This window comes from Ranitomeya variabilis, chromosome 1 (genome assembly GCF_051348905.1).
Source record: "Ranitomeya variabilis isolate aRanVar5 chromosome 1, aRanVar5.hap1, whole genome shotgun sequence".
NCBI classification, from domain to species: domain Eukaryota; kingdom Metazoa; phylum Chordata; class Amphibia; order Anura; family Dendrobatidae; genus Ranitomeya; species Ranitomeya variabilis.
Window position 1 is genome coordinate 118442707 of NC_135232.1, and position 16031 is coordinate 118458737.

The 16031-nt window shown below is 43.6% G+C and overlaps 1 protein-coding gene across 4 annotated transcripts in view; it reads left to right on the forward strand.

Annotated features, from left to right (window-relative positions):
• The window catches only part of RASGRF2 (Ras protein specific guanine nucleotide releasing factor 2), a 401708-nt gene that overhangs the window by 217841 nt on the left and 167836 nt on the right, over positions 1–16031 (forward strand). For all 4 annotated transcript variants that reach the window (XM_077288405.1, XM_077288397.1, XM_077288415.1 and 1 more), the window contains exon 6: positions 9688–9767. In XM_077288405.1, the coding sequence (XP_077144520.1) occupies positions 9688–9767 (80 nt within the window). The remainder of the gene's footprint in view (positions 1–9687; positions 9768–16031) is intronic.

Here is a 16031-nt window from a genome sequence, read left to right on the forward strand (position 1 = left end):
GTCCTCCTGACTTGGTGACTTAACAACCTGACTTATCAGCAACTGTGTCTCATCATCTTCCTCCTTAGACAAAATTTGCCGTTTGCCACCATCATCTTCTTGTGGCTTTTCTAAGTTTTGTGCATCACTAAAACAGCATCTCCTCCTGTCCCTCTTGGTCCATGCAGAGAAGCAACAATGAAGAAATTATATTGTAAAAAACTCCTCGGTGCGTCCTAGTGTGGGATCACTAGTCTTCTGGGACTCAAAATGTTGGTAGATCCAAAGCCTCTGTCACTCCAGCTTTACTCTCCGCCCAGTGCCGCCTGCTTGACTGACAGCTTCTTCACTTTGCTCTTCAAGCAAAAAAGCAATCAGTCAAGTAGCAGGAGGAGGCGTCACTGGGTACAGATTCGAGCCGGAGTGACAGGGGCTTGGGAAGAGCTTCCACATGCTAAGCGTATTTCAGGTTCATTTGCATTTCCATTAAATGCTGTTTTGTCATTAACAAAGGAATGGAATGGCCATTTAAAGGTATTGCTGGATTGGTCTTTGAAAGAGCTATTTATGCATATTAACCCCTTTCTGACATTAGATGTAATAATCCATCTATGTGCCCTTGGCTTATTTGACCAGAGACGGATTATTACGTCAGCGACATCGCCCACGCACACTGCCAGAAGCGCAAGATCACAACATTCTGGGAGCCGGCAGAGGGCTGACAGCTTCTCTGCCTTTGGATCGGAGACCTCGCAGCGTGATGTCGGGTCCCGATCGTTGCCATGGTGACCTGATGTCATCATGATGACATCCGGGTCACCAGACCTAGAAAACTTGCTGATCATGCCCAGTGCATGATGAGCAAGTTTGTCTGTCGGTGCAAAACTGACAGTTTCTACAGTATGGGGATGCTGCTGCATCCCCATGCTATAGAAACTATCAGTCTGCAAAGAATGATAGTCCCATAGCCCACACAAAGTAAAAAAGTTAGAAAAAAAGTTAAAAAAAGAAAAAAACAACAAAACAAAAAACATTTTTTAAATAATTGTAAAACATTTTTAAAAAATCAAAAATAAAAAAAATCAAGATATTGTATCTTTAAATAAATATTTGAATGAAAACAAAATATAAACAATAAAAGTACACATATTTGGTATCCGCAACGCTCCGATCCATGAAACTTTTCCACTAGTTAACCCTTTAGTGAACACCATAAAAAAGGCAAAAACAATGCTTTATCATAATACTGCCAAACCAAAACTGGAATAAAACGCAATCAAAAAGACAGATAGAAATAAAACTTCATTTTTTGCCCGCAAAAAAAAGCCACCACAAAGCTACATTAGCAGAAAAATAAAAAAAAGTTATAGCTCTTAGATCAAAAAGCGGCACAAATAATTATTTTTTTTCTATAAGTTTTCATTGTATAAAAGCGCCAAAACATTAAAAAAATATATATATGAGTTATCGCTGTAATCCTACTGTCCCAAATAATAAAACTGCCTTATCAATCTTACCACACATGGAACGGTATAACCCCCCACGTGCCCCCCCCAAAAAATAAATTCCTGAATTGCTGTTTTTTCTTTATTTTGCCTCCTAAAAATCAGAATAGAAAGTGATCAAAAAATGTCATGTGCCCAAAAATGGTACCAATAAAAACGTCAACTCGTCCCGCAAAAGAGAAAACCTCACATGACTCTGCCAAAATATGGAAAATTTATAGCTCTGAAAATGTGATGCGAAAACTATTTTTTGCATTAAAAAGTGTCTTTTATTGTGTGACAGCTGTCAAACATAAAAACCTGATGTAACTCTGGTATTGCTGTAATTGCACTGACCCGAAGAATAAAGTCGCCTAATCAATTATACCGCATGAGGAACAGCGTAAAAAATTAATAAAACAATTTCTTCACATGCTGTTGATTTTTTTCTTTCTGCCTCCCAAAAATCGCAGTAAGGCTCAGCGCACATTTATCCTGCACTCTGTGCTGAGCCCTTACATCGGGGTTTCTGTGTAAATCTCTGAAATATGTGAATCAAGATGGAACGTTTGGCAGAAGATTCTTTATAATGAGGCAGATGGATTCACTCTGGATGCCATCTGACCTGTTATCTGGCGGTGTCCGTCTTTTTAGGATTGCATAAAAGTGCCGTTAACTACAGTTTTGTGCACTCGTGAAAAGAATGTCACCACTGAACAGAGGACAGACGGAGTCCAGAATAACTCTGCTGTCTCATTATAGTGAATGGATCCCTCGGGGATTTCATCTGAATCACTTCACTCGGAGATTTTGATGAAAGCCCCAAAGTAAGTGCTCAGTGTAGAGTGTCGGATAAATGTGATCTGTTATGATCCTTAGTGGTTAAGGATCACAAATTACTCCAGCTAAGTAACAAACATAGGACAAGCTCTAGGGAGGTGGCAAACTGGACTGACCGCAAATCTGAACCTATCCAAACACACTAGAAGTAGCCGGTGAACGTGCCTAAAAATCCTAGACGTCTCGAGCCAGCCTGAGGAACTAACTACCCCTAGAGAGAAAGAAAGACCTCTCTTGCCTCCAGAGAAATAATAGCCAAAGATATAGAAGCCCCCAACAAATAATAACGGTGAGGTAAGAGGAAGGCACATACACAGGGGTGAAAGCAGATTCAGCAAATGAGGCCCACTAATACTAGATAGCAGAAAATAGAAAAGGGAATCTATGCGGTCAGTAAAAAACCCTTACAAAATATCCACTCTGAGATTTCAAGAACCCCCACACCAACTAACGGTGTGGGGGGAGAAACTCAGTCCCCTAGAGCAACCAGCAAGCGAGGAAATCACATTTTAGCGAGCTGGACTAAAAACATAATGAACGCTGATAATCAAAAAATTATCAAACAAAAACTTAGCTTGTCTTGGAGAGACTGGGAGCAAGGTAGCCACAAGGAATCTGAAGAGCACTGAATACATTGATAGCAGGCAAGGAACTGAGTATCCAGGTGAGCTAAATAGGAAACCAACCAAGGATAACGAACCAGCTGATGCTGCAACCTGCAGAAAGACAACACTACACAGTACCGCTTGTGACCACTAGAGGGAGCCCAAAAATAGAGTTCACAACAGTACCCCCCCCTTGAGGAGGGGTCACCGAACCCTCATCAAGACCCCCAGGGCGATCAGGATGAGCCGCGTGGAAGGCACGAACCAAATCGGCCGCATGAACATCAGAGGCGACAACCCAGGAATTATCCTCCTGACCATAGCCCTTCCACTTAACCAAATACTGAAGCCTCCGTCTAGAGATACGAGAATCCAAAATCTTCTCCACCACGTACTCCAATTCGCCCTCGACCAGCACCGGAGCAGGAGGCTCAACAGAAGGAACCACAGGTACCACATACCTTGTGGCCACTAGAGGGAGCCCAAAAATAGAGTTCACAACAGTGATCCCAAGCATTATGTATAATGTTCCCAATAAAAGCTTCAACTGAATCCACAAATAAATCAAGCCCTCACCTGTTCTTTAAGTGAGAGTTTACAGGAGTTACCTTATCAGAGACAGGATAACAATGACTGATAGCACATCTGTACACAACTGACAACACATAATCCATGTCACATCTTCACAAGACCTTTGCATACACTCTATAGACACTTCAATACATTGGGGTCTGACGTCTGTGACTGTGTACATGTGTTGTTTCCTGACACACTAGGAAAGTCCCAGTGGTCAATGTGAAAATTGCAAGATTTAGATTTTATTTTTAATACAGATTAGGGGGAAAAAATAAACCTTGCCAGAAATCTATTTAAATCAGGTTTTGGGGTTAAAAGTACTTTATCAATGTCATTTTCTGATGACTTCTTCCCTTTAAATTACAAAGAGGTTTAAATTAGAATCTGTTAGGCTGGCCATACACGGTATGATATTTTGATCTATTGCAATGTGGGAGCGTGTAGAACATGTAGTGCTAATACAATGATATTAAAATGTTGACTTTGCTGAGAGCTGATTAAATTAAATTTCTTATATCAAGGAGAAAGCGCTCCCTCAGATCGGTCTGAGGACATGAGTATGTTTCCATTGCTTAGATGTCAAAACCTTTGTATGTGCAGCTTTACCTAGATAAGCCACTAACCAAATATCACATTTTTATGTTCCTTTATGTTTATGCTAGATAAAAAAAGAGAAAAAAAAGGTTACATTCCTATTCCCTAGAAGATAATATCTGTCCCATAGCTCAATGTTTAGTTCTATAATAATATGTCCGCGTGTTCCATTTCATTGATTTTCTCATCAGATGTTCTGACTCTTCTGCCTACTGTCTGGATTTGTTGTAGAATTTCTTTCTGGCGTTGATGAGACATTTGCAGTAACCTCATGACCAGTATTGATTACTTCCCTGATGTGTTACAGCCAATGCTGCTAGAGTGATAAACACAGAGGAGAACATTACAATCAAAGAGCAAATGTCTGCAAGCACCGAGCCCCGAGATTCCTCCATTAATCCCAAGTGCCTTCACTAACAATCCTGCTGCTTGTTTTTAATATAAAACAAAAATGAAAACCAATGGTAGAATAGTTGGTTTTGTTGTATGCTATTACACAATTTTTATTATTCTCACACGCATAATTTTTTTTAAAGAAAACCCGCCACCTGATTCTTGCTGCCCAAACTGTGGGCAATATGAATCTCACCTGACAGCAATCATGGAGCCAGACTCTATTTTTCACTGAAAAGCTCAATTCTGTCCCTGACCCACTCTTCCCAGAGCTTCTAGAGGTAATTGACAAGTCTCACCATTGTAAGAGACTTGCCAATCACCTAGAGAGGCGCTGGGAGAAGCCAGCCAGGGGCAGAGCCAGGTTAGTCTTCTCTCCAGCTATGGTCCTCAGCGAGATTGTTGAAGTAAATTTTCTCCAAAGTTTCAGAGAAAAAAAACCTGGCCACTAATGTGCAACCAGGACCCAATTAATGCTGCCAGCGGTTTTGGCAGTATGGACCTGGTGACAGATTTCCTTTAAAAGGATTGTCCATTTAAGATGTAAACCTGTGTTGGGGACATGATTTTGTGACCATCGCTAACATATCAGTATTACAGGGCCTTCTTCTGCTCTTAGTACCACCTTCCTCACAGACTGCACAGAATGGCAGCTGATGGAGGTGCATCTGTGTGGCCAGACCTGTCATCCGATTGAAAAAAAAGAATAAAAAATGCTTTCCATGCACAGGGTTTTCTAGTTGCGGGAAGCTGATGGACAGGGATGGTCACTTGCTCCTCCATCAGGAGTCATTTTGAAAATAGGGAGTGCTATGTAGTCTGTAAGGAAGGCTGTACTAACCAGCAGGGCCGTATTTGCCACTAGGCACCCGAGGGCACGTGCCTAGGGCGGGGATGATGCGGGGGCGGCACCAGAGCAAGGTTTTTTTTTTTTTATAAAGTCCGGCGGGGTCACCTTAATTCCCCCGCCCGCCCGCGAGTCCTTGCCCCGACATCATACAGTATGAGTGAGTCATCATACATACTCACCTAGGTAGCTCCAGCGATGCCTGGTCTGGTCTCAGCGTCGGCCGACGGCAGCTCATCCTGTGTGAGCGGTCAGGTGGTATCGCTCATTAAGGTCATGAATATGCGCATATTCATGACCTGAATGAGCGGTACCACCTGACCGCTCACACAGGACGAGGGTGCTGCGTCGGGACAGAGGTGGAGAGGATTCCGTTCCGCACGGTGTGGAAAAGGACAAAGGTGAGTATGATGACAGCCAGGGTGGGAGGACGGCGGGTGGAGGATGAAGGAGGATCGTGGACGGGGAGCAGCGAGCCATACAAGATGGGAGTGCGGAGCGGCGGGGAGCCGATGAAGATGAGCCATTCATGGAGCCTGGGAGCGGCTGGCCAGGGGGGAGAGATGACGAGCCATGCAAGATGGGAGCCGGCGATGAGCCACACATACAGGGGGGTATGGGAGATGAGCCAGAGCCACCCATGCATACAGGGAGGGGGAGATGAGCCAGGCATACAGGAGGGGGGAGAGATGAGCCATGCATGATGGGAGCGGGGAGCCGATGAGCCATGCATACAGGATTGGAGGGGGGGAGATGAGCCATGCATACAGGGGGGGAGAGATGAGCCATGCATGATGGGAGCGGGGAGCCGATGAGCCATGCATGGGGGGGGGAGAAGAGCCATGCATACAGGATGGGAGGGGGGTGTTCCATTATACAGTATGCGTGGAGCATCATATGTGGCCATTATACAGTATGAAGCATCGTATGGCCATTATACAGTAAGGAGCATCATGTGTGGCCAGGGCCGTATTTAGAGTTTCTGCTGCTCTAGGCACTTTTAGTGCTGCCTCCTCCTTTGGTGAGTATGACACTATCGGCAGTGACTTTGGCAAGAATCGCTGATGTGAAAGTCGCCTTTTGCAGCAGATCGGGCAGTTTTTCCGCATCTGCCGCATAACGGATCACTTACATCAACACTGTGTTTGGCTTCATTCATTCCCTATGGGATTTGCGGCCCTTGCTGTGATCTGGCAAATGCGGTATCATACCTCCCAACTTTTGAAGAAGGGAAAGAGGTATAAAGTTTGCGGCGCGCGTAGTGCGCTGCGGCAAATTTTAGGCCAAGCCACTGACCACACCCATTTCACAACTAGTCACACCCATATCCAAGTCCCAACCACACCCATTTAGCACTGCTGATCACACTGTTTCATATACAATAATTATAACCAAAAAAAAATATGGCCACACAGTGCTCCATACTGTATAATGGCCACACATGATGCTCAATACTGTATAATAGCCAAACATGATGCTCAATACTGTATAATGGCCACACATGATGCTCATACTGTATAATGGCCATGTGATGCTCCATACTGTATAATGGCCACACATGATGCTCCATACTGTATAATGGCCACACATGACGGTCAATACTGTATAATGGCCATTGTCCACACATGGTGCTCCATACTGTATAATGGCCACACATGATGCACCATACTGTATAATGGCCACATATGATGCTGCATACTGTATAATGGCCACATATGATGTTCCATACTGTATAATAGCCACACATGATGCTCCATACTGTATAATGGCTCTACATGATGCTCCATACTGTATAATGGGCGGCCACACATGATGCTCAATACTGTATAACAGCCACACATGATGCTCAATACAGTATAATGGCCACATATGATGCTCCATACTGTATAATGGCCACACATGATGCTCCATACTGTATAATGGCCACATATGATGCTCCTCGCATACTGTATAATGGCCCACCCCCCTCCCATCCTGTATGCATGGCTCTTCTCCCCCCCCATGCATGGCTCATTGGCTCCCCGCTCCCATCATGCATGACTCATCTCTCCCCCCTCCTGTATGCCTGGCTCATCTCCCCCTCCCTGTATGCATGGGTGGCTCTGGCTCATCTCCCATACCCCCCTGTATGCGTGGCTCATCGCCGGCTCCCATCTTGCATGGCTCGTCATCTCTCCCCCCTGGCCAGCCGCCCCCAGGCTCCATGCACGACTCATCTTCATCGGCTCCCCGCCGCTCCGCGCTCCCATCTTGTATGGCTCGCTGCTCCCCGTCCACGATCCTCCTTCATCCTCCCCCCGCCGTCCTCCCACCCTGGCTGTCATCATACTCACCTTTGTCCTTTTCCACACCGCACGGAACGGAATCCTCTCCACCTCTGTCCCGACGCAGCACCCTTGTCCTGTGTGAATATGCGCATATTCATGACCTTAATGAGCGGTACCACCTGACCGCTCACACAGGACGAGCTGTCGTCGGCCGACGCTGAGACCAGACCAGGCATCGCTGGAGCTACCTAGGTGAGCATGTATGATGACTCACTCATACTGTATGATGTCGGGGCAAGGACTCGCGGGCGGGGGAATTAAGGTGACCCCGCCGGACTTTATAAAAAAAAAAACCTTGCTCTGGTGCCGCCCCCGCATCGTTCCCACCCTAGGCACGTGCCCTCGGGTGCCTAGTGGCAAATACGATCCTGTGTATGGCCATTATACAGTATGGAGCATTATGTGTGGCCATTATACAGTATGGAGCATCATGTGTGGCCATTATACAGTATGGAGCATCATATGTGGCCATTATACAGTATGGAGCATCATGTGTGGCCATTATACAGTATTGAGCATCATGTTTGGCTATTATACAGTATTGAGCATCATGTGTGGCCATTATACAGTATGGAGCACTGTGTGGCCATATTTTTGGGGGGTTATAATTATTGTATATGAAACAGTGTGATCAGCATTGCTAAATGGGTGTGGTTGGGACTTGGATATGGGTGTGACTAGTTGTGAAATGGGTGTGGTCAGTGGCTTGGCCTAAAATTTGCGCCGCAAACTTTATACCTCTTTCCAAAAGGGGGAGGCGGCACTAAAAGTGCCTCGGGCAGCAGAAACTCTAAATACGGCCCTGCTAACCAGGATAAGAGGAGAACCTATAAGTGGCACAAAATCATATCCTCAACACAACTGGTAAAATGAAGATAAAGTAGACCTCTCCTTTAACACTGGTTTTATGTGTAAAGAAGTGGTCTGAAACAAACAATTATTTTAATCCTAAATGTCTATTTAATGTCATAATCTAATCTCTTCTCGAATATACTTTAATTAAAAATTCCCTATTGTACCCTTACTACTCTATCTAACTGTGTTTTGTTTTTTAACCTACTTCCTGTTTGACTCTTAGTTTGACAGACTCCAGTGTATGCTGGGATACTCAAACAAGTCATCAGGGGTAGCGACTATGGTCACTTCTCTGCATCTGTTGTCGATTTTGTCATAAGCTCATTAGGATCTTGTTACTGTGCAATATTCTGACAGTGTGCTCTCTTGCTGGCTCGTCACTTCCCATTAGAGAAGAGAAGAGGGAGAGAGTGCACTGTCACTGTGCGCCGTGAAGAATATTGCACAGTGATGAGTTCTTACTGAGCATCCTTCAGAATTAAGAGATGCATGCTCCGTAGAGCAGGGATTAGTCCAGCCAATGAAACGGACATCACTGATGCTTCATTTCAGGTTGAGGGCAGAGGCTGCAGCAGTAACCATTCATTTGAGTATCCCAACATGCAATGTAAATTCTCAGTTGAAGAGTTATCAAACTTAAAGTAGGTTAACAAAATTAGTTTAAAGCAGTTAGATCGCATAATGAGGGACCGATAGGGAATTTTTAATTAAAGTATATTAAAAAAAAAGATTAATTACGACATTAAATAGACTGAAATTTAGGATTAAAATAAATGTTTGTTTTGGACCACTCCTTTAATTTTTATATTTAGCCATATTCTTCCTATGTAATGCACTCCTATATATTACCGGGTTTGTCCTCTATCTGCAGGAATTATTGTTAATCTCACAATCATACAGTAAAAGTCACCAGCTGTGCCTTATTTAATGCCTGGAGGCTGATTAATCCTGACCTTTCTTGCTGATGACCTGTAATTTCACCTTCAGTTCTTCATTTTTCATTGATGAATTATTTACTTTTTATCGCTCATTTATTTTAAGTCGTCATTCTCGCACTATTTATCCATTTAATAACAATGTACTGAAAATTCATGTAAAGCTGAGACTTGCTGTTTACTGGTAGCATTCAATATAATGTCTGGGACATGTGGAGAAATTGTCATATTTTCTTTCTTTATCTCCTGCAGTGAAACCATCATGTTTCTCCATGAAATCTTTCACCAAGGACTCAAGGCGAGAATTACTAATTGGCCTACTTTAATTTTAGGTATGTGAATCTGATTTGTAGGGCTGTAAACAATAAATGAATGAGGGCTGCCAAGTTGAATGGCTATTTTATCCTTTGCTTACGGTATAATAATAATAATAATAATAATTTTATTTATATAGCGCCAACATATTCCGCAGCGCTTTACAACTTATAGAGGGGACTTATACAGACAACAGACATTACAGCATAACAGAAATCACAGTTCAAAACAGATACCAGGAGGAAAGAGGGCCCTGCTGCTCGCAAGCTTACAATCTATGAGATATATAGCACCATCATATTCCGCAGCACTTTACAGACATCATCACACTGTCCCCATTGGGGCTCACAATCTAAATTCCCTATCAGTATGTCTTTGGTGTTCAAGAGCCAGGGAACCCAAAGGAAACCCACAAAAACACGAGAATATGCAAACTCCTTGCAGACGTTGTCTTTGGTTGGATTTAATCTTAGCCCTCAGCGCTGCAAAGCTGCAGTGCTAACCACGGAGCCACCATGCTGCCTATGCTGTCCCTTTAATGTATATTCCTGTGTACGGTCTCTTAAAAGGGTGTGTGTCGGCTCAAACTGACAGTATGTACGAAGTAAATAGCTTTGTAGGGGATATAACACCATTATAGTCACACACTCATGAAACATGGGACTGTTCTTGTATCGGAAACCATTGCCGGACTGCTGGATCTCCCAACCTGAGTTACCGTATCTGCTTATTAGTAATATATACATCTGGATCTTCTATATATGCCCCCGAAGTCCTCACTGGGGATTGACAGTACTGGTTTGCGTCCCGCAAACCAGCGCTGTCAGTCACCATTGGGCGCACCAAGGGTGCACGGAGTGGCCTAAAAAGCATATCCGAATAAAATTCCAGTTTAGAACACTAGAGGTGCCATGTATAGAAGGTTTATATCCCCTACAAAACTGTGTGCTTAATTTTTACTGTCCATTTGGACCGACAGATGCCTTTAGGATTCTTGCTTCATTTTGAAGTATGTCTTGTGTTGGCTGAGATTGCCTTTTTTGTGGGACACACTAAAAAGAATGAAGAAAAGGAATAAATAAAAAGAATGAACATAACTTTTAGGTCCAAAGAGATGGAGAGATGTTACACAGTTAGGTCCATATATATTTGGACAGAGACAACATTTTTCTCATTTTGGTTATAGACATTACCACAATTTAATTTTAAACAAAACAATTCAGATGCAGTTGAAGTTCAGACTTTCAGCTTTCATTTGAGGGTATCCACATTAAAATTGGATGAAAGGTTTAGGAGTTTCAGCTCCTTAACATGTGCCACCCTGTTTTTAAAGGGACCAAAAGTAATTGGACAGATTCAATAATTTTAAATAAAATGTTCATTTCTAGTACTTGGTTGAAAACCCTTTGTTGGCAATGACTGCCTGAAGTCTTGAACTCATGGACATCACCAGACGCTGTGTTTCCTCCTTTTTGATGCTCTGCCAGGCCTTCACTGCGGTGGTTTTCAGTTGCTGTTTGTTTGTGGGCCTTTCTGTCTGAAGTTTAGTCTTTAACAAGTGAAATGCATGCTCAATTGGGTTGAGATCAGGTGACTGACTTGGCCATTCAAGAATATTCCACTTCTTTGCTTTAATAGACTCCTGGGTTGCTTTGGCTTCATGTTTTGGGTCATTGTCCATCTGTAGTATGAAACGACGACCAATCAGTTTTGCTGCATTTGGCTGGATCTGAGCACACAGTATGGCTCTGAATACCTCAGAATTCATTTGGCTGCTTCTGTCCTGTGTCACATCATCAATAAACACTAGTGACCCAGTGCCACTGGCAGCCATGCATGCCCAAGCCATCACACTACCTCCGCTGTGTTTTACAGATGATGTGGTATGCTTTGGATCATGAGCTGTACCAAGCCTTCGCCATACTTTTCTCTTTCCATCATTCTGGTAGAGGTTGATCTTGGTTTCATCTGTCCAAAGAATGTTCTTCCTGACCTGTGCTGGCTTTTTTAGATGTTTTTTAGCAAAGTCCAGTCTAGCCTTTTTATTCTTGACACTTATGAGTGGCTTGCACCGTGCAGTGAACCCTCTGTATTTACTTTCATGCAGTCTTCTCTTTATGATAGATTTGGATATTGATACGCCGACCTCCGGGAGAGTGTTGGTCACTTGGTTGGCTGTTGTGAAGGGGTTTCTCTTCACCATGGAGATTATTCTGCGATCACCCACCACTGTTGTCTTCCGTGGGCGCCCAGGTCTATTTGCATTGATGAGATCACCATTGCTTTCTTTCCTTCTCAGGATGTACCAAACTGTACATTTTGCCACTCCTAATATTGTAGCAATTTCTCGGATGGGTTTTTTCTCTGTTTTCTCAGCTTAACCCCTTCCTGACATCAGACGTACTATCCCGTCGAGGTGGGGTGGGCCCGTATGACCGCCGACGGGATAGTACGTCATCACCGATCAGCGGCGCTCACGGGGGGAGCGCGGCCGATCGCAGCCGGGTGTCAGCTGCATATCGCAGCTGACATCCGGCACTATGTGCCAGGAGCGGTCATGGACCGCCCCCGGCACATTAACCCCCGGCACACCGCGATCAAACATGATCGCAGTGTACCGGCGGTATAGGGAAGCATCGCGCAGGGAGGGGGCTCCCTGCGTGCTTCCCTGAGACCCCCGGAGCAACGCGATGTGATCGCGTTGCTGCGAGGGTCTCCTACCTCCTTCCTGGCTGCAGGTCCCGGATCCAAGATGGCCGCGGCATCCGGGTCCTGCAGGGAAGGAGGTGGCTTACCGAGTGTCTGCTCAGAGCAGACACTTGGTAAGCCTGCAGCCCTGCACAGCAGATCGTCGATCTGGCAGAGTGCTGTGCACACTGCCAGATCAATGATCTGTGATGTCCCCCCCTGGGACAAAGTAAAAAAGTTAAAAAAAAAATTTTCCACATGTGTAAAAAAAAAAAAAAAAAAATTCCTAAATAAATAATAATAAAAAAATATATATTATTCCCATAAATACATTTCTTTATCTAAATAAAAAAAAGAAAACAATAAAAGTACACATATTTAGTATCGCCGCGTCCGTAACGACCCAACCTATAAAACTGCCCCACTAGTTAACCCCTTCAGTAAACACCGTAAGAAAAAAAAAAAAAAAACGAGGCAAAAAACAACGCTTTATTACCATACCGCCGAACAAAAAGTGGAATAACACGCGATCAAAAAGACTGATATAAATAACCATGGCACCGCTGAAAACGTCATCTTGTCCCGCAAAAAACAAGCCGCCATACAGCATCATCAGCAAAAAAATAAAAAAGTTATAGTCCTGAGAATAAAGCGATACCAAAATAATTATTTTTTCTATATTTTAGTTTTTATCGTATAAAAGCGCCAAAACATAAAAAAATGATATAAATGAGATATCGCTGTAATCATACTGACCCGACGAATAAAAATGCTTTATCAATTTTACCAAACGCGGAACGGTATAAACGCCTCTCCCAAAAGAAATTCATGAATAGCTGGTTTTTGGTCATTCTGCCTCACAAAAATCGGAATAAAAAGCGATCAAAAACGGTCACGTGTCCGAAAATGTTACCAATAAAAACGTCAACTCGTCCCGCAAAAAACAAGACCTCACATGACTCTGTGGAGCAAAATGTGGAAAAATTATAGGTCTCAAAATGTGGAGACGCAAAAATTTTTTTGCTATAAAAAGCGTCACTGGTTTCACACTTGCGTTTTTGTCTGCAGCGCTTTTTGCACAAAAAAACGCATGCGTTTTTTCCCTATATTTAACATTGAAAACGCATGCGGTTTTTTGTACGCGTTTGGTCGCGTTTTCAAACGCATGCGGTTTTTTTCTGCATGCGTTCATTTTCAGAAATACAACCTGCAGTATTTTCTTGCGTTTTTAAGCACATGCGTTTGTTTGCGTTAAAAACGCATGCATTTTTATCGAAAAAAAAACAGAAAACACACTGAAAAGCCACCCACCACCATCAAGGTGATAAAGGGATCCAAACCCTAACCCTAACTCTACCCCTAACCTCACCCCTAACCGTTTAATGAACATTTTCTGACAGTCATAGTGCCACGTATTTCAGTGCCACGTATTTCAGTGCCACGTGTTTCAGTGCCACGTATTTCAGTGCCACGTATCACGTATTTCAGTGCCACGTATCACGTATTTCAGTGCCACGTATCACGTATTTCAGTGCCACATATTTTAGTACCACGTATTTCAGTGCCACGTATTTCAGTGCCACGTATTTCAGTGCCACGTATTTCAGTGCCACGTATTTAAGTGCCACGTATCACATATTTCAGTGCCACGTATTTCAGTGCCACGTATTTCAGTGCCACGTATTTCAGTGCCACGTATCACGTATTTCAGTGCCACGTGTTTCAGTGCCACGTGTTTCAGTGCCACGTATCACGTATTTCAGTGCCACGTATTTCAGTGCCACGTATTTCAGTGCCACGTATTTCAGTGCCACGTATTTCAGTGCCACGTATTTCAGTCACGTTTAAGGTTAGGGTTAGGGGTAGGGTTAGGGTTAGGGCTAGGGTTGGAGGTAAAGTTAGGGTTGGGGCTAAAGTTAGGGTTGGGGCTAAAGTTAGGGTTAGGGTTTGGATTACATTTACGTTTGGATTAGGGTTGGGATTAGAATTATGGGTGTGTCAGGGCTAGGGGTGTGGTTAGGGTTACCGTTGGGATTAGGGTTAGGGGTGTGTTTGGGTTAGGGTTTCAGGTAGAATTGGGGAGTTTCCACTGTTTAGGCACATCAGGGGCTCTCCAAGCGCGACATGGCGTCCAATCTCAATTCCAGCCAATTCTGCGTTGAAAAAGTAAAACAGTGCTCCTTCCCTTCCGAGCTCTCCCGTGCGCCCAAAAAGGGGTTTACCCCAACATATGTGTTATCAGCGTACTCGGGACAAATTGAACAACAACTTCTGGGGTCCAAGTTCTCTTGTTATCCTTAGGAAAATAAAAATTTGGGGGGCTAAAAATCATTTTTGTGGGAAAAAAAAGATGTTTTATTTTCACGGCTCTGCGTTATAAACTGTAGTGAAACACTTGGGGGTTCAAAGTTCTCACAGCACATCTAGATAAGTTCCTTGGGAGGTCTAGATTCTAATATGGGGTCACTTGTGGGGGGTTTGTACTGTTTGGGTACATCAGGGGCTCTGCAAATGCAACGTGACGCCTGCAGACCAATCCATTTAAGGCTGCATTCCAAATGGCGCTCCTTCCCTTCCGAGCTCTGTCATGCACCCAAACAGTGGTTCCCCCCCACATATGGGGTATCAGTGTACTCAGGACAAATTGGACAACAACTTTTGGGGTCTAATTTATCCTGTTACCCTTGTGAAAATACAAAACTGGGGGCTAAAAAATCATTTTTGTGAAAAAAAAAAAGAATTTTTATTTTCACGGCTTTGCGCTATAAACTTTAGTGAAACACTTGGGGGTTCAAAGTTCTCAAAACACATCTAGATAAGTTCCTTGGGAGGTCTAGTTTCCAATATGGGGTCACTTGTTAGGGGTTTGTACTGTTTGGGTACATCAGGGGCTCTGCAAATGCAACGTGACGGCTGCTGACCAATCCATTTAAGTCTGCATTCCAAATGGCGCTCCTTCCCTTCCGAGCTCTGTCATGCGCCCAAACAGTGGTTCCCCCCCACATATGGGGTATCAGCGTACTCAGGACAAATTGGAAAACAAATTTTGGGGTCCAATTTATTCTGTTACCCTTGTAAAAATACAAAGCTGGGTGCTAAAAAATCATTTTTGAGAAAAAAAATAAAAATTATTTTCACGGCTCTGCGTTATAATCTGTAGTGAAACACTTGGGGGTTCAAAGCTCTCAAAACACATCTAGATAAGTTCCTTAGGGGGTCTACTTTCCAAAATGGTGTCACTTGTAGGGAGTTTCAATGTTTAGGCACATCAGGGGCTCTCCAAACGCAACATGGCGTCCCATCTCAATTCCAGTCAATTTTGCATTGAAAAGTCAAATGGCGCTCCTTCCCTTCCAAGCTCTGCCATGCGCCCAAACAATGGTTTACACCCACATATGGGGTATCATCGTACTCAGGACAAATTGCACAACATTTTTTGGGGTCCAATTTCTTCTCTTACCCTTGGGAAAATAAAAAATTGGGGGCAAAAAGATCATTTTTGTGAAAAAATATGATTTTTTATTTTTACGGCTCTGCATTATAAACTTCTGTGAAGCACTTGGTCGGTCAAAGTGCTCACCACACATCTAGAT